The sequence below is a fragment of the Enhydra lutris genome, unplaced genomic scaffold (genome assembly GCF_002288905.1).
Source record: "Enhydra lutris kenyoni isolate GAN:26980312 unplaced genomic scaffold, ASM228890v2 scaffoldscaffold39, whole genome shotgun sequence".
In the NCBI taxonomy this organism is placed as follows: Eukaryota; Metazoa; Chordata; class Mammalia; order Carnivora; family Mustelidae; genus Enhydra; species Enhydra lutris.
The window spans coordinates 28,383,931-28,411,334 of NW_019154123.1; the positions used below are offsets into that span (position 1 = coordinate 28,383,931).

General features: G+C 41.4%; 1 protein-coding gene across 3 annotated transcripts in view; it reads right to left on the reverse strand.

Moving 5' to 3' along the window:
* LOC111155172 (ring finger protein 168) overlaps nt 1-21,690 on the reverse strand; it is a 42,276-nt gene extending 20,586 nt beyond the window's left edge. The window contains exons 1-3 of one of the 3 annotated variants that reach the window (XM_022515262.1): nt 21,610-21,690; nt 20,927-21,263; nt 6,150-6,226 (exon numbers count right to left, since the gene is read on the reverse strand). In XM_022515262.1, coding sequence (XP_022370970.1) covers nt 6,150-6,226; nt 20,927-21,227 — 378 coding nt within the window. In that variant the 5' untranslated portion in view covers nt 21,228-21,263; nt 21,610-21,690. Of the gene's footprint in view, nt 1-6,149; nt 6,227-20,926 lie in introns of all 3 variants that reach the window. The other 2 variants (XM_022515260.1, XM_022515263.1) reach the window with 2 other exon arrangements.
* Between the last annotated feature and the right edge of the window lie 5,714 nt (nt 21,691-27,404).

The following is a 27,404-nucleotide window of genomic DNA, read 5'->3' on the forward strand; positions in this document are numbered from 1 at the left end:
GAGCCAAAGGCAGACGCTTAACCAACTGAGCCACCCAGGCACCCCTATACTTGTAATATTTCTTAAAAAGAATAGTAAAAGTAACAAAAAAGAACAAATTGGCAGGAATAAAATGTTTCAAATGGAGTACAAATCTGAAGGCAATTTCCTGCAGAACAGATCAAGAGGTCTCTTCAAGGAAGACTTCCCCAGTCAGCCCAATGATATCTTGATCAAACCCCCATTCCTCTTCATCTCAGTCATAGAACACTTTCAACTACACTGTTTTAATATTTGTGGAAATGTCTCTAGGTAATACTTTTCCTCGGTTAACTCAATGCTATATGCTTACTAACTTAGGCCTAGGTTTCTGAACCAAACCCTAGCCAAGGGGATAGAATGATAAAAATTTAGACCAATAAGGGTCTAACTGTGAAGCGAGGAAGAATGCCTCAGGCCTAACAGGCAGGAGTGGAGTGGCTGCCGAAGAAGCAACCACAATGGTGATTATGTGATTTACAGATGGGGAAACAGACAGAGAAAAGCAGTAACTTTCTTAAGGTCATTAAGTGGCAGAGTGGAGACTCAAAAACTCAGATTCTAAGACTTAAGGCCATTCTTGTGGTCATTTAAACAACACTTCCTGAAAGAAATAATACAAGAATCATTTTAGAAATCCAAAGGATTTGACTCAAGAATAAGTCCTTGATCCTGCCTCTCTGCCTACTTGTGATCTCTCTCTGTCAAATAAATAAATAAAATCTTTAAAAAAATAAAATAAAATAAAATAAAATAAGTCCTTGATCTAGTTCAAGTGTTGGAGACATAAGGGAAAGTTTGTTGAAGACTAAGTTTTCTTGCTCCTAATGAAAGTCATAGGAAACAACTGCTGCTTCTTCCTCTGCATGTTGTGTATGCACTTCAAGTTCAAAACTGTGCAGCCATTTTGCTATTAGCCTTAAGTTAAAGTAACTGACAAAGTTAACAAAGAAATGGAGCTGGAGCTCTGAATGAACTTTTGGAATTCCAGTTAATTACAACCTTCTTATGTAAGGTAGTTTAAGTTGGGTTTTCTTTTATTTCTAGTCAAAAGCATCTTTACAGAAGCTGTTCTCACTACATTGTTGAAAGAACTAAATTATTCCTTTAAAACCCTTACTTAAGGGAGCACCTGTGTGGCACAGTTAGTTAAGGGTCAAACTCTTGGTTTCAGCTCAGGTCATGATCTCACAGAGTTGTGAGTTTGAGCCCCATGTTGGGCTCCAAGCTCAGTGCAGAGTCTGCTTGAGATTCTCCCTCCCTCCCCTTCTGCCCTTCCTTCTCATGCTCTCTCTTCCTCTCTCAAATAAATAAATCTTTATTTTAAAGGTAAAATATAAAAATATTTTATATTTTTTATAAAAATATTAAAAAATAAAACCCTTATTTAAGAACAGTGCTTAGACCATGTTAAGTTAACCACCATAATTATTTTATAATTTTTAAAAATTTTTAAAAGATTTTCTTTATTTATTTGAGAGAGAGCATGAGAGGAGAGAACATCAGAAGGAGAAGCAGACTCCCCATGGAGCTGGGAGCCCAACATGGGACTCGATCCCAGGACTCCGGGATCATGACCTAAGCTGAAGGCAGTTGCCCAATCAACTGAGCCACCCAGGCACCCTTTAACTTTTTTTTTTTTTTTAATTTCTTAGAGAGAGAGCAAAGTAGGGCAAAGAGTAGGGGATGAGGGAGAAGCAGGCTCTCCGCTGATCAGGGAGCCCAATGCAGGACTCGATCCCAGGACTCTGGGATCATGACCTGAGCGGAAGGCAGAAGCTTAACCAACTGAGCCACCAGATGCCCCAGCCATCATAATTATTTTAGGTGTTCTGGAACTTGCACGGTCCAATACAACAGCCACTAGCAACAGGCTGCTACTGAGTAATTAAAATGTGACTAGTCCAAATCTATATTGTAGTATAAGTACAAAATACACAAAAGGATTTGAAGACCAAGTAAAAAATAATGTAAAAACTTTAGATGTTTATACTTTATATAATCAAGTCTTAATTATGTATAGTCTCATATATTATTATATAGTTAATGAATATAATTTTACATAGGATGTTTTATATTAATTACAAGTATTTTGGGTTACATGAAATATTTATCCTTGTTGAACAAAATATACATTAAAATTAATTTCATCTGTTTTTTAAAAAAATATCTAAAAAGTGTGGCTACTAGAAAAATTTTAATTATAAATGGGCTCATATCCTACTTCTATTAGATAACACTGCTCTATACTAAGCAGGATTGTAGGGAAAATATTAGGGTTCTCCTAGTATTATAAAGTTCAAAGGCTCTTCTGTAAACATTATCCCCCTCTTTTTCCATTAGGTTCTTCACAATTACCCCTCATGCTCTCCTCATCTAAACTTATTATTTGTGTCCCCCCCAAATTCATATGCTGAACCCCTAATCCGTGATGTGACAATATGTGAAGGCAAGGGACTTTGGGAGGTAACTGGGTTATAAGGGTGAAGCCCCTATGACAGGGATTAGCACCCTTATAAAGAAGAAACACGGGGCACCTGGGTGGCTCAGTGGGTTAAAGCCTCTGCCTTCAACTCAGGTCATGATCCCAGGGTTCTGGGATCGAGCCCCGCATCGGGCTCTCTGCTCCACGGGGAGCCTGCTTCCCTCTCTCTCTCTGCCTCTCTGCCTACTTATGATCTCTGTCTGTCAAATAAATAAATAAAATCTTTAAAAAAAAAAGAAGAAGAAACATCAGAGATATAATCTCTCTCTCTGCCATGTAGGACATAACAAATAGGCAGCTGTCCACAAGCTAGGAAGCAGGCCCTCATCCACCAGCAGATCTGCCTGTGCCTCGGTCTTGTACTTCCCAGATCCAGAACTGTGAGAAATAAATGTTTTTTGTTTAAGCCAACCAGTTTATGGTATTTTGTTATAGCAGCCCCAATGAATAAGACAGCCATAATCTACCACCCTTTTTCCATCCTTTAAGCTCAAAGCTTCAGGGAAATAAAAAAAACTTTCATAACTAAATGTTTAAGAATCACTATCAAAAACTAACTCAATGAAAAATTCACAAGCTAGCAAGTTATAAAATGAATGTGCAAAACTCAATTACATCTATATATAGAAATAACCAGTTAGTCGTTTTAACAGTTGAGAAGACAAAAATTATGTAGAAAAATTGGCAAAAGACATGGAGAGTTCATCCTCACAAAATTATAAAAATGTCTCTTAATTACATGAAAATATAATTTTCCTCATAATAAGAGAAATACCAAGTAAATCTACATAGAGATAGGATTTCAAGCTTCTAGTGATGATAGAGGAAAACACTGGTGGAAGATACCTTCCAAGAGAATACAATTTTAAAAACCTGGACATTATACAATAAGCAACTACCCAAAGGAATGGGAGAGTGAACGTAATCAGACAAACTGCTCCTCCCGACTTCAAGCCTGGAGCTAACGTAATCTAACACGCATGGAGGAAACTGACCCACACTTAGAGTCACTTGATATTCTAAAAGGTTCACAATTTACTGAGGAAAAGATGCTTGATACAATACACAGGGATAGCGTAAGGGAATGTTTGTATGAGAAAAAAAAAAAAAAATCAACCTCAACCCCTAACTCATGTTATACTCAAAAACTAACTGAATGGATTATAGATCTAAACATTAAGAACTAAAATTCTAGAAGAAACTTCCGTGACCTTAGGTTAAGCAAAGTTATCAAACTGTATACCTAAAATTAGTAAATTTTCCTATTAAAATTTCTATAGAAAAATGCTACCTGGGATGCCTGGGTAGCTCAGTTGGTTAAGCCACTACCTTCAACTCAGGCCATGATCCCAGAGTCCTGGGATCGAGTCCCACATCATGCTCCTTGCTCTGCAGGGAGCTTGCTTCTCTCTCCACCTCTGCCTGCCACTCTGCCTGCTTGTGTGTGCTCACTCTCCTTCTCTCTCTGACAAATAAATAAAATCTAAAGAAAAATGCTACCTGAAGAAAGTATTTTTTTAAAAGAAAACCTATGTTGTGTGCCTGGGTGGCTCAGTTAGTTAAGCAAATGCCTTGGGCTCAGGTCATAATCCTGGAGTCCTGGGATCAAATCCCACATCAGGCTCCCTGCCCGGCGGGGAGTCTGCTTCTCCCCCTGACCGCTCCCCTCTCATGCTCTCTCTCTTATTCTCATTCTCTCTCAAATAAATAAATTTTGGGGGGGTGCCTGGGTGGCTCAGTGGGTTAAGGTCTCTGCCTTCGGCTCAGGTCATGATCCCAGGTTCCTGGGATCGAGCCCCGAGTCGGGCTCTCTGCTCAGCAGGGGGCCTGCTTCCTCCTCTCTCCCTCTGTCTGCCTCTCTGCCTACTTGTGATCTCTGTCAAATAAATAAAATCTTAAAAAAAAATAAAATAAAATAAAAAGAAAAGAAAAACTATGTTAACACCATTTCTCACCCATTAGATTAGCAAAAACTCAAAAGCCTGACAGTACTCTGTTGGCAAGGATGTTTTGAAATAGGCATTCTCATTGGAAATGCAAAATGGTATCCTATGAAGGAAAATTTGGCGGTTCTCATAAATCCACATATCATTTACCCAAAACCTGGCAATCTCATGTCTAGAAATTTACCTTGAAGTTATACTTCTAATAATTTTGAAAAATACATACACAGTATTGCAGTATCATTTGTAATTAGAAAATACTGGAAACTGGGGTGCCTGGGTGGCTCAGTGGGTTAAAGCCTCTGTCTTCGGCTCATGATCCCAGGTTTCTGGGATCGAGCCCCGTGTCGGGCTCTCTGCTCAGCAGAGAGCCTGCGTCCTCCCTTCTCTCTGCCTGCCTCTCTGCCTACTTGTGATCTCTGTCTGTCAAATAAATAAATAAAATCTTAAAAAAAAAAAATTTAAAAAAAAAAAAGAAAAAAGAAAAGAAAATACTGGAAACTATCCTACTCTCTCTTGAGTAAATACGGAGTGATTTCCAGGGGATATTACCAAGTAAAAAAAGCAAAGTCCAAAAGAATATATAGTATGCAATATTTAATAAAACAAGAGCAATTATATATCAGTTTATCTTTACAAAAAACACCAAAAAAAGGATAAATCACACAGTGATAAAATTGGTTATCTACAATGTGGTGGACACAGGGTAGATAAGATACAGGAGGGAATATCCTCTCTGCAAATAACTTTTTATGTTATTTTTACTTTTAGGTGCATGTTAATATTCTACACATTCAAAAAATATACAAAGAAATTAATAAGGATGGGAGGGGGAAATGAAAAAAATCACCATCACATTAAGAGTGCCAATTATAGGGGCGCCTGGGTGGCTCAGTGGGTTAAGCCGCTGCCTTCGGCTCAGGTCATGATCTCAGGGTCCTGGGATCGAGTCCCGCGTCGGGCTCTCTGCTCCGCAGGGAGCCTGCTTCCCTCTCTCTCTCTCTGCCTGCCTCTCCGTCTACTTGTGATCTCTCTCTGTCAAATAAATAAATAAAAATCTTTAAAAAAAAAAAAAAAAAAAAAAGAGTGCCAATTATATGTAACGTTAGTAACTACTGTGAACACATGTAAAAAAACAGATCTTTTGTGAAGTACATTAAAAATATTTGTATTTCGGGGCACCTGGGTGACTCAGTGGGTTAAGCCGCTGCCTTCGGCTTGGGTCATGATCTCAGGGTCCTGGGATCGAGTCCCAAGTCAGGCTCTCTGCTCAGCAGGGAGCCTGCTTCCCTTCCTCTCTCTCTGCCTGCCTCTCTGCCTACTTGTGATCTCTCTGTCAAATAAATAAATAAAATCTTTAAAAAAAAAAATTTATATTTCAATATGTATTTTTTATACCGGAATATATGGGCACCTGGGTGGCTCAGTTAGTTAAATGTCCGACTCTTGATTTTGGCTCAGGTTATAACTATGGGTTATGGGATCAAGCCCCTCACAGGGCACCACGTTGAGTGCCAAGCATGAAGCCTGCTTAAGAGTCTCTCTCTCACTCTCCCTTAGCGCCCCCCCACAGCGCACACATACACCCTCTCTCTAAAAAGAAATAAAATATTTTTCTAAACAAATACAAAACTGTATGTAAAATCTGAAGTTGAAAACACAGGAGAGTATTCTTCCAAAAAGAGTAACTACTTAGTACCTACCTTGCTTATCTCCTCCTCATATTCTCTTCTCAATTCCCCGGGCTTGCTCAATAAGCGAACTGGCTGACAGTCATCAACTGTTTCAGATCAAGAAGGAAAATAATATTATAGGCAATACAGAATTTTATGGCTAGCTTTGGTCTTTCATTAAATCTGTATTAATATGAAAATGTGAAATTAGAAAAAAAATGTAAAATCATTAATAGCTTAACTGGGGCACCTGGGTGGCTCAGTGGCTTAAAGTCTCTGCCTTTAGCTCTGGTCGTGGCCCCAGGGTCCTGGGATCGAGCCCCACATGGGGCTCTCTGCTCGGCAGGGAGCCTGTTTCCCTTCCTCTCTCTCTGCCTGCCTCTCTGCCTACTTGTGAACTCTGTCTGTCAAATAAATAAATAAAAATCTTTAAAAAAATCATTAATAGCTTAGCAATACCTACTCTTTGGTGTGCCATTTTATTTCTTTTCTTCCCCTAAAGATTTTATTTTTAAGTAATCTCTACACCCAACATATACCTCAAACTTACACCCCCAAGATCAAGAGTCAGATATTCTTTTTTTGTTTTATTTTTTGGTTTTTTTTAGATTTTATTTATTTATTTGACAGACAGAAATCGCAAGTAGGCAGAGAGGCAGGCGGGCGGGGGCGGGAAGCAGGCTCCCTGCTGAGCAGAGAGCCCGACATGGGGCTCGATCCCAGGACCCCGGGATCATGACCTGAGCTGAAGGCAGAGGCCTTAACCCACTGAGCCACCCAGGTGCCCCAAGAGTCACATATTCTACTCGCTGTGCCAGCCAAGCGCCCCTTTGAAATTCCACTTTTATTTTCTTTTTTTCAAGATTTTTAAATTTGTTTCTTTGACACAGAGAGAGAATGCACACAAGGAGAGGGAGCAGCAGGCATAGGGAGAGGAAGAAGCAGGCTTCCCACTGAGCAGGAGCCCAATGTAGGGCTCATTATCAGCACACCTAAGCGAAAGCAGACCCTTACTGACTGAGCCAACCAGGTGCCTCTTATTTTTAAAAGATTTATTTATTTAAGAGAGAGAGAGAGGGAGAGAGCATGCACATGAGTTGGGGGAGGGGCAGAGGGAAAGGGAGAAGATGACTCTCCCCTGAGCAGGGTGCCAGACAAGGGGCTCAATCCCAGGACGTGGGATCTTGACCTGAGCTAAAGGCAGACACTTAACCAACTGAACCACCCAGGCGCCCCCGGAATTTCATTTTATTTTTATTTTTAAAGATTTTATTTATCTGACAGAAAGAGATCACAAGTAGGCAGAGAGGCAGGCAGAGAGAGAGAGGAGGAAGCAGGCTCCCTGCTGAGCAGAGAGCTTGATGCGAGGCTTGATCCCAGGACCCTGGGACCATGACCCGAGCCGAAGGCAGAGGCTTTAACCCACTGAGCCTCCAGTCGCCCCTGGAATTCCATTTTAAAAGAAAGTCCAGGGGTGCATAGCTGGCTCAATTAGTGGAGTGTGTAACTCTTGATGTTGTGGTCATGAGTTTTCTTTTTTCATTTTTTTTAAGATTTTATTTATCTATTCATGAGAGACAAAGAGAGATAGATGCAGAAGGAGATACAGGCAGGGGGCCTGATGTGGGACTCAATCCCAGGACCCCGGGATTACAACCTAAGCCGAAGGCAAAATTGAACCAACCAAGTCACCCAGATGCCCTGAGGCGGTGAGTTTGAACCCTATGTTGGGTGTAGAGATTATTTAGATAAATAAAACTTAAAAAAAAAAAAAAAAGAAAGAAAGTCCAGAGGTTTTCTGGTTCAAAATGGCACATGAATACATATACTTAACTCTTGTTCTAGAATCTATTAAAACAACAGCACGAAAGAAATTTTTAAAAAAGTAATCTTAAAACAGCAAAGAGATTGGGGGTCAATCAGTAAACAAGAAACTTTAACGAATTTCTAGAAAATTGGAAGCAGATATAAAAGAGATGAGTTATACATCAGAATGAAGAAAAATGCAACCCTCAGAGAGGAAGGTGAGGCAGGAGGAATCTGTACCATACACCGGAAAAGCAGCCCAGGCTCAAAAACACAAGGCATAATAAAGACCACAGTGAGTTAAGTTGGGACAGGGAATTGAAAGTTCATGATCTTGGGGGGGGGTGTTTATGATCTGGGGTGCCTGGGTGGCTCAGATGGTTGGACAGTTGCCTTTGGCTACGACCATGATCCTGGATCCAGAATCGACCCTCATCAGGCTCCCTGCTCGGTGGGGAGTCAGCTCCTCCCTCTGACCCTCCCCCTCATGCTGTTTTCTCATTCTCTCTCTCTCTCTCTCAAATAAATAAACAGAATCTTGAAAAAGAAGTTCACGATCTGTGAAATCAGAATACTTGGCGGGTAGGCGTTTCTTCCTAGATGTGTGTGTAAGTGCACATAAGCGCATTCAAAGCTTATTTTAAAAGATGTATTTATGTATTTGAGAGAGAGCATGAGCACTTGCGTGAGTAGGGGACGGGAAAAGGGAAAGCAGGTTTCCTGTTGAGTGTGGAGCCTGACCAGAGGCTGAATCCTACAATCTTGAGATCACGACCTGAGCCAAAACCAAGAGTCAGATGCTTAACCCACTGAGCCACCCAGGAGCCCCTCAATGGTTATTTTTTAAAGAAACTGAATTGCCTAGACAGACCCAGTACAGTTGTGGTAACCCAGAACAAAACCCTCTAAAATATGGCACTTACGGTGGGAAAGCATAATGGCCAAGCATAACCTCCAACAATGTCTGCCAGTCACCAATGCCAATATATGTACAAGTAAGGTTATTCTAGGCCCTCATTTTAAATTTTTTTAAAGATTTTATTTATTGGGGCGCCTGGGTGGCTCAGTGGGTTAAGCCGCTGCCTTCGGCTCAGGTCATGATCCCAGGTCCTGGGTTCGAGCCCCACATCGGGCTTTCTGCTCAGCAGGGAGCCTGCTTCCTCCTCTCTCTCTGCCTGCCTCTCTGCCTACTTGTGATTTCTCTCTGTCAAATAAATAAATAAAATCTTTAAAAAAAAAAAAAAAAAAAAAGATTTTATTTATTTATTTGAGACAGACATCATAAGTAGGCAGAGAGGCAGGCAGAGAAGGGGGGGGAAGCAGGCTCACTGCTGAGCAGGGAGCCCGATGTGGGGCTCGATCCCAGGACACTGGGATCATGACCTGAGACGAAGGCAGAGGCTTTAACCCACTAAGCAACCCAGGCGACCTGAAGGGCCTCATTTTTAAATGTGAAAGTAAAACCAAGAATCACCAGACATTTCAAACTAATCTACAGGATTAAAGAAACACTAAGCCACAAGAGAGGGAAAAAATCATCTCGAGTTAAATCTAGAAAAAGAGAACCCAACTGCTTGTTCACAGGGGCAGCTATTACTCAACTCCAGCTGACTCCTGCCACCAGGAAACTTAGATTTGTCCTTGCCATATTTTCTGATTTTTCAAAACTTCCGGAAATCTGTATTTTAAAGTGAAATCTCCCAATTTTAAATGTCAGCACTGAATGGGTCACAGAAAGCCTGACTGTAGGCTTTACACGGCTTGTAGACCAGCAGTTTGCAAATTCACAGAATTAAAAACAGTAATGTAACTCCTTAACAGGTAGCAATGAAGTATGCCAAATTCTTATTTTAGCTGTTGAGGATTCATTTGAGGCAATATAGTGGGAAATACAGGAGAGAGTATAAGGCTCCTGAAAAAAATAGTAGGAGCTAGAAACGATGCCCAAGAAGACAGGAGGGACCGCAGCACTTCAATTATAGGACTTTTTTTTTTTTTTTTAAGATTTTAGTTATTTATTTGACAGAGCAATAGTGAGAGAGGCAACACAGCAGGGGCAGGAGAGGGAGAAGCAGGCTCCCTGCTGAACAAGGAGTCCAATGCGGGACTTGATCCCAGGACCCTTTGGATCATGACCCCAGCCAATGGCAGATGCTTAACGACTGAGCCACCGGGGCGCCCAATTACAGCACTTCTGATAAAGGAGGATAGGGTATGTGTAGAGAGGTCGTGTAATACCAGATGTGACAGCTCAGAGGGTGGCAAATTTTTCCCATAAAGGGCAAGATAATAAATATTTTATGCTTTGCAGGCAACATAGTCTTTGTTGCAGTGACCCAATTCCTGCAACTGTGGGCACAAACCAGCCATTGATACGGACAAGTGCCTCTGTTCCAACAAAACTTCATTTCCAAAAAAAGACGGAGCCCAAATTTGGCCTGACTCTTGATTTCAGCTCAAGTCATGATCTCAGTGTCATGAGGCTGAACCCTGCCTGGGGCTCCACGCTCAGTGGAGAGTCAGCTTGAGATCTCTCTCCCTCTCCTTCTTTCCCACCTCTCTCTCTCTTAAATATTTTTTAAAAGCTTAAAATGGTAAATTTTCTGTTATATGCATTTTACCACCATAAAAAGACAACAATCAAAACTTCTGTTAAAAAGAAAACCACAGGGGCGCCTGGGTGGCTCAGTGGGTTAAGCCTCTGCCTTCGGCTCAGGTCATGATCTTAGGGTCCTGGGATCGAGGCCCGTATCGGGCTCTCCGCTCAGCGGGGAGCCTGCTTTCTCCTCTCTCTCTCTATGCCTGCCTCTCTGCATACTTGTGATCTCTTTCTCTCTGTTTCAAATAAATAAATAAAATCTTTAAAACAAAACAACTTAAAAAAAAAAAAAAGAAAAGAAAAGAAAACCACAGGAGGATGGCTTGTTTCCTTCCCCTTAGAGAGCAGCATGCTCTTTGTTGGCATTTTATAGAACAAAAGCCACCTCGGATCATCACCCATTGCTAATGTTTTGGGTGGCAATGCTGGATTTTCACTTAAAGATTTAAAATGGCTTTGGAATAAACATTAAAAAAGAAAAAAGGAAACCACAGAGGTATAATGCAGACACCGAAGGCCCCACATAAGCAAAGCAAGATTTAATACCTAACCTAACTTCAACGTCAACCTCCTCAAATGTAACCTTTAACCACTCAAACTGGAATTTCATGTAGGCAAAGCCCTGAGAGACCCCTTCCCCCTTAGGAGGGGGACCTTGCCCAAACATTGCATTCTTTGTTAATAAATATTATTATTTGTTAAATATGTTTTTAAATGTTTATGTTTTTTATTTTTTGTTTTTAATTTAAATATTTGTTTTATTTGTTTTTATTTAAGAGAGGGAGTGGGCGTGTGGGGGAGAGTACAGGGGGAATCTCAAGCCGACTCAATGCTGAGTGCCAAGACTGATGTGGGGCTCGATCCCAAGACCCTAAGATTGTGACCAGATTCAAAATCATAAGCCAGATTCTCAACCAACTGAGCCACCCAGTCAACCCATCATTTTTTTTTTAAATGACTCTTCTCTGCCTTTCTTTTCCTACAGCTCAGAGGAGCCCTCTACTGCTTGCTGATGAGAATTCAATGAAGTCAAATAGATCTTCAAATTTACTGGTTAAATTTTGTTTTTTAATACTTCTGTATGACAAATATCACAAAATTAAACAACTGGGAGAAGTTACTTGCAAATACATAAATCAACAGAGAATTAAATTTTCCCAGTGTACTTAATATTGCAGTCTTACAATGAGTGTTCTCCTGAGCAGCCAAGATTCATTAAAGGAGTTTTATCCTCATACTCTTTACTTTATTCTGAAAGAAAAATCCAAGTTAATCAAAGAACTGAATGTTCAAAACTGGGCCAAAACCAAAAGTCACAATAACCTAACTTGAACAATTAAGTAGTTTATAAAATCACTTTCATCACTCAATTTGACTCCGCTTGCATCATCATGGAAATAAGAGTTTTCTTCTCCCAATTAAATCTGCTCATCTTCCTCTGAAGCCTGTAAGGATCCTTGATTCTTCCTAGTTTCTAGCAGTTTGCCACCAATCTTTGGTATTCATTGGAGATGCAACACTCCAACCCTCTGTCTTCACATAGTGTTCTCACTGTGGGTTTTCTTATCATCCTCCTCCTGTGTATGTCTGTCTCTGTTCAATTTTCCCCTTTTAATGAGGACACCAGTCATAATGGATTAGGGCCCACAACACTAATGATCTAAACTTGACTAACTCTGTAAAGATCCTATTTCCAAATAAGGTCTAAAGTATTAGAGGCTAGTATTTCAACATACCCTTTTAAGAAAATACAATTCAACATATTTCTGGTCCTCACCGAAAAACTATAAAATATTACTGAGAGAAACTGAAGACCAAAATGAATGGAGAGTGAGAGACTATCTTCATGGGTACAAAAGCTCTATGTTGTTACGATGTCAATTCTCCCCAAATTGATCTAAATATTCAACACAACCCAAGTCAACCCCTACTATGCTCTTGCTAGAAAATGAAAGGATGATGAAAAAATCTACATGAAAATAGAAAGGACCTAGAATACCCAAAGCCAACATGAAAAATAATAATAAAGTTGGAGAGCTATTATGATGTGACTTCGACTTTCCATAAAGCCACAGTAATCAACAGTGTGATTTTAACATTAAAGTCAACAAATCAATGGAACAGAATAGACTCACACTGTGTAAGAAAAGCCATTTCGACAAAGGTACAGGAGTAAGTGGTATCTGTATAGGAAAAAATTAACCACAACCCCATCTCACAAGGTATTCACAAAATTTGAAACGGACCATAAACCTAAACATAAAAGCTAAAACTATAAAATTTTTAGGGAAAAAAACATGTAAGTACTTCTTTCTTAAAATTTTTAAATTTGACAGACACACAGCAAGAGAGGGAACACAAGCAGCAGGAGTGGAAGAGGGAGAGAAGCAGGCTTCCCGCTAAGCAGGGACCCCGATGTGGGGCTCAATTCCAGGACCTTGGGATCATGACCCGAGCTGAAGGTAGCAACTTACCGACTGAGCCACCCAGGTGCCTCCACAGAAATACTTTTTTCAAAGATTTATTTGTTTGAGGGAGAGAGAATCCCGAGCAGACTCCCTGCTGCGTGCAGAGCCTGACTCTCGGGGCCCAATCCCATGACCCATGAGATCATGACCTGAGCCAAAACCAAGAGCTGTATGCTTAACTGACTGAGCCACACAGATGCCCCAGAAATATTTTAATATTACTACAAAGGATAAAGTTTTCTAGGACACAGAAAGCAATAACCATAAAAGGAAAAGTTTATTAATTAGACTTCATGAAAATTAAAAAGTTCAGCTCAACAGATTACCTGACTGGCTCAGTCAGTGGAGCATGAGACTCTTGGTCTTGAGGCTGTGAGTTTGACCCTCAAGTTGGGTGTAGAGATTACTTAAAATAAATAAATAATAAAATCTTGGAAAAAAACGTTCAGCTCATCAAGACACTATTAAGAAAATAAGCACAATTGGGGCGCCTGGGTGGCTCAGTGGGTTAAAGCCTCTGCCTTCGGCTCGGGTCATGGTCCCAGGGTCCTGGGATCAAGCCTCGCATCAAGCTCTCTGCTCAGCAGGGAGCCTGCTTCCTCCTCTCTCTCTGCCTGCTTCTCTGCCTACTTGTGATCTCTGTCAAATAAATAAATAAAATCTTAAAAAAAAAAAAAGAAAAGAAAGAAAATAAGCACAATAAATAAATAAATAAATAAATAAAATCTTTATAAATAGTAATACAAAGATAAACAACTCTAGAAGCAAAAGATTCCAACATACTTCATAATGGAAGATATATAAATGATCAATAAACAATAAAAACAGACTCAACATCATCAGTCAACAGGAAATGCAAATTAAAACTACAATGAGATAAGACTACAAATCTATCAGAATGGTTAAAACTAAATAGATAGGTAACATCAAATGTTAGTGAGCGTGTTGTAAATAAACTGAAGGTGTCCTCCCAACCCCCACCCAATTCTGTGTTGAAACCCTAACCCAACCCTACAGTTTTTGGAGGTAAAGCTTAGGGAATAATTAGATCAGAAGGGTAGAGCCCTCCTGACTGGTTTTATGCCTTTACAAGAGGCCAGAGAGCAGCTAACTTTCCACCAGGTGAAGACATAACCAGGAAGAGGGCATTCACAAAGAACTAAGTCAGACAGCATCTTGATCTTGGGCTTCTCAGCCTCCAGAACTATGGAAAAATAAACTTCTTTGTTAAAGCCACCCAGTCTATATACTTTGTTACAGCAGTCCAAATTAAGACAGATGTGCAGAAACAAGAATTTGCAAATACTGTTGCTGGGATTAGAAAATAATACAACCATTTTGGAAAATGATAGTACATAGCTTTTTTCTTCTTCCTTTTTTTTTTTTTTTTTCCCCAAACCCACTGTCTGTTTATTAACATATAATGTATTATTTGCCCCAGGGGTACAGGTCTGTGAATCACCAGGCTTACACATTTCACAGCAGATAGTACATAATTTCTTAAATAACCAAACATATACCTACTTTGAGCAATTCCACTCCCAGGTATTTGCCCAAGAAAACAAAAAAACAGATGACTACAAAAAAGCAAAACAAAACAAAACTACTTCAAGGATCTTAACAACTGGGGCACCTGGGTGGCTCAGTGGGTTAAAGCCTCTGCCTTTGGCTCAGGTCATGATCTCAGGGTCCTGGGATCGAGCCCCACATCGGGCTCTCTGCTCAGCAGTGAAGCCTGCTTCCTCCTCTCTCTGCCTGCCTCTCTGCCTACCTGTGATCTCTCTCTCTCCCTCTCTCTCTGTCAAATAAATAAATAAAATCTTAAAAAAAAAAAAAAAGAATCTTAACAACTTTATTCCCAATAGCCCAAATCTGGAAACAGCTGAGACACCAAGAACTGGAGAAGTGCCAACAAAGTATACTATAGTTAATCAGTAGGATGATACTTTAACAAGAAATAAACTACTAATACTCTCAAGATGAATCTCAAAGATTAGTAAGTAAAAAATTAGTAAGTAAAAAAATCTTATGCTAAAGTATATACACTACATGATTACTATTATAGGCTGAACTGTGTCCCCCAAAAAGATACAATGAAGTCCTAATATCGGTACTAAGAATGGGACCTTCCTGGGAAACGGCTGTTGTGGACATAACTGAATCCATAGTGGAGTAGGATGGGCCCTTAACGCAGTATTGCTGGTATCCTTATAAAAAAGGAGAGAGAGAGAGAGTGGAGACAGTCATGTAAGGTAGAGGTAGAACGCCATGTGACTATGGAGGTAGAGATTAGAGTTATGCAACTGTAAGCCAAGGAGTACCATGAACTATGAGCAACACTCACAAGCTAAGAGAAAGACATGAAAAAACAGGAAAGAAAAGGAAAGGAAAGGAAAAGAAAAGGAAAGGAAAGGAAAGGAAAGGAAAGGAAAGGAAAGGAAAGGAAAGGAAAGGAAAGGAAAAGAAAAGGAAAGGAAAATTAGAGAAAAGAAAGGCAGGCATGGAACAGATTCTCCTCTAGAGCCTTTAAGAGAATACATCCCTGGGTGCCTGGGTGGCTCAGTTGGTTGAGCGGCTGCCTTCGGCTCAGGTCATGATCCCGGACTTCCGGAATCGAGTCCCGCATCGGGCTCCCAGCTCCTTGGGGAGTCTGCTTCTCCCTCTGACCTTCTCCTCTCTCATGCTCTCTCTCACTCATTCTCTCTCAAATAAATAAATAAAATCTTAAAAAAAAAAAAAAAAGAGAATACATCCCTGAGGATACCCTGATTTTGGGTTTCTAGCCCCCAGAATTATGGGAAAATAAATTTCTGTTAAGCCACCTAGTTTGTGGTACTTCGTTATGTGAACCCTAGTAAACTTATAGAATTCCATGTATATGAAGTACTGGAAAAGGCAAAACTTATCTATGGTGGGAAAAAATAAAATCACTGGTTGACTTATGGAGAGTAGGGGGTAGAGAGTAACTAGAAAGGACATGAGGGTACCTTCAAGGGTGATGGTAATATTTTGTACTTTTACAAAGGTTCATGTTACAAGAGGTTATACATATGTGAACACTCAGTGAAGGTACAATTAAGATTTGTGCATTACACTATGTAAATTTACATTAAAAGAGTTATAAGCTAACATTGATCCCTCATAATATGTGTACTTACATATTTAAGGGAAACTGAAATAAATGAAAAAAAAAAAAAATAAGATCTGTGACACAGCAAATATAAAATACTGTCCAGGGTACCTGGCTCAGGTCATGATCCCAGGACCCTGGGACTGAATCCCACATCGGGCTCCCTGCTCATTGGGGAATCTGCTTCTCCCTCTACCTCTGCAGCTCCCTGTTTGCTCTGTCTCTCTCTCTCAAATAAATAAATAAATAAAATCTTAACTAAACTAAACTAAAATACTGCCAGGATAGAGTGGCTTGGTCTGCCTTCGGCTCAGGTCAAGAACCCAGGGTCTTGGGATGAGTCCTGCATTGGGCTCCTTGCTCAGTGGGGAGCCTGCTTCTCCCTTGGCCTGCTTTGCCTCCTGCTTCCTCTGTTTGTGCTCTTTCTCTCACTCTCTCTCTGACAAATAAGTAAAATCTTTTTTTTTTTTTTAAATATTTTATTTATTTATTTGACAGAGAGAGATCACAGTAGACAGAGGCAGGCAGAGAGAGAGAGAGAGGGAAGCAGGCTCCCTGCTGAGCAGAGAGCCCGATGCAGGACTCGATCCCAGGACCCTGGGATCATGACCTGAGCCGAAGGCAGTGGCTCAACCCATTGAGCCACCCAGGTGCCCTTAAGTAAAATCTTTTTAAAAAAATAAATTAAAATAAGTAAAATAAAATACTGTCAAATCTCATTATGGATATATAACAGTTTACTATAAAATTCTTTCAACTTTTCTGTATGTTTAAAATTTTTCAAAAAAATTTTTTTTTCATAACAAAATGCTGAAAAGAAGTAAGTACACTACCAAAATTTCTTTTTAAAAAAAAGAGCGCCTCGGGGTGCCTGGGTGGCTCAGTTATAGCCTCTGCCTTCGGCTCAGGTAGTGATCTCAGGGTCCTGGGATGGAGCCCCGCATCGGGCTCTCCGCTCAGCGGGGAGCCCGCTTCCTCCTCTCTCTCTGCCTGCCTCTCTGCCTACCTGTGATCTCTGTCAAATAAATAAATAAAATCTTTAAAAAAAAATTAAAAAATTAAAAATAAATAAATAAATAAAAGAGCGCCTGGGTGGCTCAGTCGTTAGGCATCTGCCTTCTCTGGGATCGAGCCCCGCATCGGGCTCCCTGCTTGGCGGGAAGCCTGCTTCTCTCTCTCCCACTCCCCCTGCTTGTGTTCCCTCTCTCGCTGTGTCTCTATCAAATAAATAAATAAAATCTTTAAAAAAAGAAGAAGAAGAAGAATAAAGAAAGAAACAAAGAAAAACAAAGTGTTGGCAGAATGTGGTTCAACTACAACTCTCATACATACTGGTACGACTATAAATTGGTAAAACCACTCTGGAAAACTGTTTGGCAAGACCTTCTAAGGCCTATTCTACATGTAACACCCACCATGGGGTGGTCTTAGACTACACTCAACATTTTCACTCAGAAAATGACCATAGGACCACATCTGGCTTTAATCTAATAGCATGAGAACAAGGAAGCCAGATAATTCTTCCTCTACAACAACCAGCATTTCTTATAGCAACAATAAAGGCAGAGGTTCCTCACAAGGAACATGCTCAGTTACAATGGTCACTATTCCCAGAAAAGCACAGAGCACAATATCCCAATCACTATTTATAATTCCGTCCAATAGAGGGGCAATTTGTCAGTTGGGGATCATTTTTCCCATTAAACAATGTTGCCTAGTAACATCATTAACATTCTTAGCCTCAGGTTTTGGGGGAAATAAAACTAGAGATTTAATCAAAGGATGGATTCTCATATAGCACAGGAAAGGATTTAACTTTTTTTTTTTTTTTTTTAAAGATTTTTTTTTTTTTTAGGGGCACCTGGAGAGCTCAGTGGGTTAAGCCTCTGCCTTTGGCTCAGGTCATAATCTCAGGGTCCTGGGATCAAGCCCTGCATCAAAGGGCTCTCTGCTCAGCAGGGAGCCTGCTTCCCCCCCTCTCTCTGCCTGCCTCTCTGCCTCCTTGTGATCTCTCACTCTCTGTGTCAAATAAATAAAAAAAAAAAAATCTTTAAAAACAAATTTAAAAATAAGGATTTTATTTATTTGTCAGAGAGAGCAAGCCTGCACAAGCAGGGGAGCAGCAGGAAGAAGCAGGCTCCCTGCTGAGCAAGGAGCCCATGTGCAACCCAATCCCAGGATCCTGTTATGACCTGAGCCGAAGGCTGATGCTAACCTATTGAGCCACCCAGGCATCCCAAGATTTAACTTTTTATCCACACATTGTGACCCCCAAATTCCACTCTTAGGTATATGAATATATCCAACAGAAATGTAGACATAGGTTCACCAAAATACAAGTATAAAAATGTTACAGCACTATTCATAACAGCCCCAAATGCCCAATATCAATGGACGTAACATTTTTCATTGTTTTCACTATTTAATATCCATACAACATAGTACTATACAGCAGTGAAAACAAACCCACGTCACATATATCATGGATCAATTTCCCAATATATGCTATAGATATGCTATCTAAAGAAGCCAGACACAAGACACAAGATGCCCTTTTTTAAAAGGTTCAGAACAGGTAAAAAACAATCTATGGTGTTAAACGTCAGAAGAGTAGTTACAGGAATGGCAAGTGACTAGAGACTGGGCCACAAGAACTTAGGAGTTCTGGTAAAGTTCGGGGTCTTGGCCTGGATGCTGGTTATAGAGACATTTTCACTTCAAAAATTCACTGAACTGCAGATTTACAATTTGTACACTTTGCAGGGGGGGGGGGGAAGCAAGCGTGCACAAGCAGGGGCACATGCACTTGGGCAGGGGAAGGGCAGAGGGAGAGGGAGCCAAGTAGGCTCCATCTCACAACCCTAAGATTGTGACCTGAGCCGAAATCAAGAGTTGGATGCCTAACTGACTGAGCCACCCAGGAGCCCCTGATTTGTACACTTTTGTATATATGTTATACTGCAATAGAATTTACATGAAAAAATCAAGGAGAATCAACCTCCAGGACAGTAAAGTGAGGAGATCTGTAGAAGAGTTCTTCAACAAAACAACCACAACTAGAGAATAGATAACTGGTCCTATAATCCCTGGAAACTGTCCTAGGAACATATAGCAAATGAAGAAATATTTCCCCCAAAACTTACTAAATCTCATTAAGAAAAATGAGAAACTCTGGCACTTGAGCCAAAACCACCTCCCCCCACTACCCAGCTAAAAAAGAGGGAGGGCTCCACTCCAAGTGGGGTTGCCAAGCCAGGGCTCCCTGTCTCCCCAGCTCCAGGTAAAGGGCTATGGGATCCCTCTGGGAGAAACAAACTGCCAGCATGTCTTATCCCTTCCAGCTCACTGTTGCAGAGGCTGAATTCCAGGTAAGTGGACCTGAGAGACTGTGGGCTCCCTTCCTCCACCCACTTTAAACGTGCAGAGGAGAAACGTTACCCCCAGCACAGCAGGTAGAGAACACTATGGCCCCATTGCCCTCAACACAGCTCATTTATAGCGCAAAGGTTCTAGGGCAGGCAAGCCAATTAGACTGGAGGCTACTATGCCAGCCTACTGCTCACCTCATGATCCCTGAGTTCTGGGATTGAGTCCTTGCTCGGCGGGGAGCCTGGTTCTCCCTCTGCCTGCTCTGCCTGCGGCTCTCCCTGCTTGTGTGCTCTGTTTCTGACAAATAAATAAATAAAATCTTTTAAAAAAATCCTTTCTACATTAAAAAAAAAAAAAAAAAAATTACAACATGACCCAACACTTCCACTCCTAGGTACATACACAAAGAACAGGAAATGTTCAAATACTTATACAAAGAATATTTATATCAGCACTACTCAAATAGCTAAAAAATGGAAACAATACAAGTATCCAACAATGGATCAAGTGAGTATGGCATAAGGCTAGGACGAAAAGAATAGGGGTGCCTGGGTGGCTCAGTGGGTTAAGCCTCTGCCTTCGGCTCGGGTCATGATCTCAAGGTCCTGGGATCGAGTCCCACATCGAGCTCTCTGCTAGGCGGGGAGCTTGCTTCCTCCTCTCTCTCTCTCTCTCTCTATTTGTGATCTCTCTCTGTCAAATAAATAAAATCTTAAAAAAAAAAAAAAAAAAAAAGACTGCCAGCCTGGGTGGCTCAGTGGGTTAAAGCCTCTGCATTCGGTTCAGTCGTGATCCTGGGGTCCTAGGATCCAGCCCCGCATCAGGCTCCCTGCTAGGCAGGGAGCCTGCTTCTTCCTCCCTCTTTCTCTGCCTGCCTCTCTGCCCACTTGTGATCTCTGTCTGTCAAATGAATAAATAAAATCTTAAAAAAAAATAATAATAACTGAACTAGATGGAACTGGTCCCTGAAAGCTATTTGAGGTTCACTGCATGCTTAAGGGAAGAACTAAATGAATGGAGATGTACTTCTGTAGTCAAGTAAGTTAAAGAAAATAACTGAAAGTAAAAGAAACAGTAATACAGGAATCCAGTACTTCTTGTACTTCTGGGGTTGCTCTACTGACTACTGCTCATCTGTGGATATTTATATAACTTTCACATGACTGAACTGCTCTATGTGGGCCATTCTTCTGGTTTGTTTATTTGTCATTTTCAATCCAACAAACAATTGAATGCAGCCTGGACATCCTCACAATGAACAAAACGTTACCATCGACCTCAATCAACATTTTGGGGCCCATAAAACCCAAATCTCCACTAAAGATTTAGACTAATATTAATCGGCTTTTTGTTCTTTTCGAAAATGGATTAGTGGTGATTCACTTTTTAAAGGATTTTGATTTTTCAGACAACACGGACGCTGGGTTTTACTCACCTATTTCCTCTGATTCCTGCCCAGAGACTCTAAGCTTGCATTCCTTTGGATAGTGTTTTTGGATTAATTCCCACAGTTCCATGTTGACAAGAGAATTTCTTCGGGTGTGGTATCGGGTCCACGAAGAGACCCGGCGGCGACAGAAGGGACAGCATAAACTTGCCTTTTCGACAGTCGACTGGAAGCATGGGTTACAGAGCGTGTGATTACAAGGCAGTGTTACGGGCTCGATTAGGATTTCCACACAGATGCGGCACAGGCATTCCGACAGGGAGGGGATGGCGTTTTTGGATACAGCCATTTTTATACGCTAAAAAGGCACACTCAACATCAATACCTGAAAGAGAAAGAATCTTAATTCCGGCCCAACTACGGAGAAAGGAAATTAACACCTTTGTGCTTAAATATTATGCCCAGTAGTGTATCAAAATTCAGAGACTGGGAGCATCCCATAACGTCTTGAAGCAAAAGGGTGCTTTGCGATCCAGGGAAACGGGGCTGCCCTGGAAGGCGGCGTGTTTATCCATGTTTAAGACAAATGTCGGGTAATGAAACGAACCTTTCCGTCGGGAGACCGAGGCTGCTCCGAGGCATTAACACAACCGTTGCGGCAAGGCCCGCGGTGCGCTCCAGCTCTCCCGCGCGGCGGGAGGTACGCGCCAAATTCCCCTCCTCCCTCTTACCCGCGGAGGGTGCTCCGGTAGCTCCCGGCTGCCAAGCCCGAGGCCGCCCAGGCGCGAAGCTCGGGGCCGCAGCTCCGGGAAGAAAGTTGTTTCCGCCCGGGCGCCGGGCTGCGCGGGAGCACTACTTCCGTTTTACCGTTGCTGTGGCAGCAGCACGTGAGCCCCCACGTTCCACCTTTCGTGAACCTTGAGCCGTTTCCCGGCGCTCTGAGCCCACAATCCCCTTCCTTCGCTCAGCCCCAAATACCTAACCTTGGCAGCTGCGCCGTAGCAACCCGACAAGGGCCAGTGACGTCACAACTGCCCAACCAAACGGCCCCTCCCACCCAGAGAACCGCCCAAGGGCCGACACAGCTGACGTTAGGCTGGGCGGGACTTCCGGGTCCTGTCCGCCCCGCCCGCCCCGCCCACCCCGCCCTGCGCCGCTCCCGCCCGGCGAAGGGCCCCTACCTTACGTTACAGTCCCTTTCACTGCGGACACCAGGGAGTGTCGTGAGGTTGGTCTCTGGCTGGAAAAGGAAAGCGTCAAAACAAATTAAGGACCAAACAAAAATTTTGAAAATTCTTCCCTCTTCTTAAAATCTGCTCCTCAGACTACTTTTCTGTTTCTGCTATCTTGTACCAAACCTCTTAGGTCGCTTTCTGAAGTTCTTAGGAAAGCATCTCCTAGGTTATCTCCTAGAAAGGTTGTAGCCGGAGAATCCGCAGACTTGCTACAGTTTAACACCCACTGCCACCGCCTTCTGTAACCCACCCCTTATGAAGTCTGAGGCCCGGAGATAGGTTGTTCTAGGATTGCCTTCCCTTCGAAGTGTCCCAAATTGACCTCTTGTGCTCTGGGGCTGAAATATGTAAGGCGAAGACAGAGCTTGGGTATAAAGAAGGAAAATAGTTTATTTCTTTGTCAGGCGAAGGAGGCTGCAGCAGACTAATGCCTTAAGACTGCCAGCCTGGGGCTGCCTGGGTGGCTCAGTGGGTTAAGCCTCTGCCTTCGGCTCGTCATGATCTCAAGGTCCTTGGATCGAGTCCCACATCGAGCTCTCTGCTAGGCGGGGAGCCTGCTTCCTCCTCTATCACTACTTGTGATCTTTCTTTGTCAAATAAATAAAATCTTAAAAAAAAAAAAAAAAAAAAAAAGACTGCCAGCCTGCTCAGGCCAAAAGGCTGAGGGGTTTCATAGGAAACTGCAGGATCTGGGCAGTTTTGACAGGAATCTGGTAGGGGCTGGCCTCGCGTTGCATATGTTTTCGAGGTGGTCTCAGGACTAGCGCTGCCTTGGGCCTTCCAAGTTTCGATACTGAGTATCAACATGGATACCAGGTTTTTGGAACAAAGGATTCTACAGAAAAACAAGTGAAAGGGAGGGCAGGCCTCAAGAATAAGGGAGAAAATTTTGTTCAGATTAAAGTCAAGATTTGCTGAAGCATTAGTATGTCCATCTTATTTTCCATCCATTCCTTATTTTTATTTTTTTTATCATTTTTTAAAATTATTTGTTTCAGGGGTACAGGTCTGTGATTTGATTCATCAGTCTTATATAATACCCAGTGCACATTACAACACATACTCTCCCTGATGTCCCTGATGTCCATGACTAATCCCTGCCATCCCTTCACCCCGCACTCCCCAGCCTCCACCCCCCCCCCCCCCCCCCCCCCCCCCCCCCCCCTCCCCCCCCCACACCCCCAACCCAGCCAGCAACCCTCAGTTTGTTTCCTGTGGTTAAAATTCTCTTATGGATTGTCTTCCTCTCTGGTTTCATCTTGCTTCATTTTATCCTCTCTTCCCTTATGATTCTCGGCCTTCTTAAATTCCACATATCAGTGAGATCATAAGATAATTGTTTTACTCTGACTAATTTTGCTTAGCATAATACCCTCTGGTTCCATCCACATCAAATGCAACTGATTTCTGTGCATTGATTTTATATCTTGATACTTTACTGAATTCCTATATGAGTTCTAGCAATTTTGGGGTGGAGTCTTTTGGGTTTTCCACTTAGAGTATCATGTCATCTGCAAAGAGTGAGAGTTTGACTTCTTTGCTGATTCTGATGCCTTTTATTTCTTTTTGTTGTCTGACTGATGAGGCTAGGACTTCTAGTACTATATTGAACAGCAGTGGTGATAGTGGACATCCCTGCCATGTTGCTGTCTGTAGAGGAAAAGCTCTTAGTTTTTCCCCATTGAGAATGATACTGGCTGTGGGTTTATCATAAATGGCTCTTATGAAATTGAGGTATGTACTCTCTACCCCTACACTGTGAAGAGTTGGTTTTTTGGTGTGTGTGTGTGTTTTTTTTTTAAGGTTTTTGTATATTTGTATATGTGCTGCCGAAGCAAGCACAAGGTTTTTGTATATTTGTAAGAGACAGGGAGAGCACAGAGAGCGGCAGGCAGAGGAAGAAGCAGACTCCCCACTGAACAGGGAGCCTGATGCAAGACTCTTGATCCCAGAACCTTGGGATCATGACCTGAGCTGAAGGCAGATGCTTAACGGACTGAGCTACCCAGGCATCCCACTGTGAAGAGTTTTAATCAAGAAAGAATGTTATACTTTATCAAATGCTTTTTCTGCATCTACTGAGAGGATCATATGGTTCTTGTCTGTCCTTTTATTTATATAGTGTATCCCATTGATTGATTTGCAGATGTTGGACCAACCTTGCAGCCCAGGAATAAATCCCAGTTGGTCGTGGTGGATAATCCTTTTAAAACATCCGTTCATTTCCATAGCAGTTTCATAGGGCTTAGAAAACAAACTACAGGGTGCCTCAATCCTGGGGTTTAGCAGTCATGTGCATCATTTGTGATGTACTCCTGTATTATTAAATTTCAATCTAGAACAATCAAAATTACAAAGGAAGTGAAAAAATATTTTAACATTTTATGCATTCTGAAATAAGTTTTTTCACTTTGATACTAAGTTCTTGTCCTGACACCTGATCCTACTGTTTTGAATTCTATGATAAAAGTAGGTTTTGGGATGCCTGGCTGGCTCAGTAGGTGGAGCATGTGACTCTTTTTTTTTTTTTTCCAAAGATTTATTTACTTATTTGACAGAGAGAGAGATCACAAGTAGGCAGAAGTAGGCAGAGAGGCAGGCAGAGAGGGAGAAGCAGGCTCTCCGCTGGGCAGAGAGCCCGATGTGGGGCTCGATCCCAGGAGTGACTCTTGATCTCATATGAGCATGAGCCCCACATTGGGTGTAAAGAGTACTTAAAATTTTTTTTAATTTTAAAAAAAGTAGGTTTTGGCTAGAAAAACCACAGGGATTAAATAGACCAATCCCTAGTACTTCAGAACAAAGCCAAGAGACAGAAAATAGAATGATGGTTGCCAAGGGCCAGGAGAGTTATTGTTTAATGGGTACAGAGTTTATTTTCAGATGGATGGTAGTGATGGTTGCACAATATTATGAATGTATATACTACACTGAACTGTCCACTTAAAAGTGGTTAAGAGGGTAAATTTTATGTTGTATGTATTTTATCACAATAAGAAATTTTTTTGAAAAACAACAAAAAGCAGGCCTGAGTTTTTTGAGGAAATGTTACTTAGATGTAAAGGAAGAGAAAAAAAAATCACTGCACGAATAAGTCTTTAAGGTCTTTTGGGTTTGCTGAGGCCATGGAAGTTGGCCAGATGGTTTCTAGATGGAGCCAAAGCAAAGAGGTATGGGCCCTTGGTAGAACATTTTGGGAGCTTTGTTTTGTTTTAATGTGAATTCAGAAACCTTTGGTTGTCATCTACTTGTCCATGATATCAACACCTGAGCCTAAAATTTTAGGCTCCCTAATATGGTTCCAACTTTCTTTTCCCTGTGGAATATCCCATTATTCTTTTTTTTTTTCTTAAGATTTATTTATTTATTTGAGAGATCGAGAGTGCGTGAATGCAGTGGGGATGGGCACGAGAGAGGAGAGAAACTCAAGCTGACTCTGTGCTGAGCGTGGAGCCCAATTTGAGCCTGGATCCCACGATCCCAAGATCATAACCTGAGCTAAAACCAAGAAATGGACACCCAACTGACTGAGCCACCCAGTTGCCCTTCTCCCATTATTTTTTAAAACATTCAACTCTGATCTAGACACTGGCATCCAGATCTTGTGCTTTCAGGCCATAGTTTGAAATCTTAATTCATCCTAATGTCTTACTTTGTTGTTTTGCCTACTTGAAGGATCAATTCAGTATGCTTCCTCCTGGAAATATTTCTCAATCACACAGTGATAACCCTCCTCTGAACTCACCCTGTCATGTATTGCTTAGTGATAGTGGGTTTTTTGTAGTCTTATTATGTAACTCTTGCATTTTGATTTCTATGTTCAGATATTTATGTTTATGTAATGCGCTTCCTTAGATTTCCTTGGCCTTGTTCACTTTCTGGACCCACAGTCCCTTGCTCTGCCTGAGGCTGACCTATTGCATTTCTAGAATCTCTTCCTTCACTTCAGAATTCCAGGAAAGCACTGCACTAAGCAAGGCAGTTACTGGCTTCTCACTGGCTGCTGGGAGGGCTTGAATGATGCATCCTGGAAGTATGGGGGGGAGAAAGGGGTCACTCTCTAAGGAACAAATGTCAGCCAACTGAAAACAGTAGACTAAGTGAGCATGACAGAAAAATGCCCTTTCCATCTTCCTTACAAGGCATGGTTTCTCCAAACAGTGTGTCTGGAGAGGTCAAGACTGCATTTTTTTTTTTTCAAGATGTTATTTTTAAGTAATCTCTGCACCCAAAATGGGGCTCAAACTTACAACCTTGAGATGGAGAGTCAAATGCTCTACTGACTGAGCCAACCAGATACTCCAAGACTGAGTGCATTCATCTACCAAGCAAGCTGCTGTGTCTCATGGCTCATTTTCAAAGAGGGGCCAGCAGGGTAACACATCATATTGTATTACTTCGAATCCTCTGCCTAACTCCTTCCAGAGTGTCACCTCATTTTGGTTAATCTGAATCTATACGTCTCAAATAAAGCGTAAGCATTTAACCTTTACCTGGAAGATGGGATCTGCATTTTCAACTGTTTCTGCTATTCACATCACCTGGTACATGGCATTTGGTGTTCAATAAATTTTTTAAAAATTTTTTAGATTTTATTTTTAAGTAATTTCTGTATCCAATGTGGGGCTTGAACCTACAACCCTGAGGATCAAGAATCATATGCTCTTATCAACCAAGCCAGCCAGGTGCCCCGGTAAATATTTTAATATATAGTCAATGTGCAAGAGTTCCATTTCCTGTGTAAAATAACTATGGTTGTGTACCAGAGAAAAAAATGCACAACATACAATACATATTAGGTGTTTTTATTGTTGTTTTTTTTGTCTTTTAGTATGCAGTACATTCACATGGCTCAAAATTCAAAAATTTACAAAATGGAGTAACAGTGAAAATAATTCCTCCTACTTTTGACCCCTAGCCTCTTCGTTTTTTCTCCTGACACAACCAATGTTCTTACTTTCTAATATATCTCTCCAGAAAAAGTTTATGAATTTTGTGGATATATTAGCGTGTGTGTGTGTGTGTGTGTGTGTGTATTTGTTTTTGCCCTTTTTTCCTACTTCACAATATATAGGAAATATTTGAAAACAATACATCTTGGTGATAACTCCATATCATTTTACAGTTACACAAAGAACTTCATTCTCTAATATTGCTACACAAAAAGTATCCATTGTATCAATTTATCATATTTAAGGCTTCCCTCACTTTTGCTATAAAAATAAGCCTGTAATAAATTGTACGTGCATCTTTTCCCCCCATTTGCAAGATAAATTCCTAGAAGTAGAGTC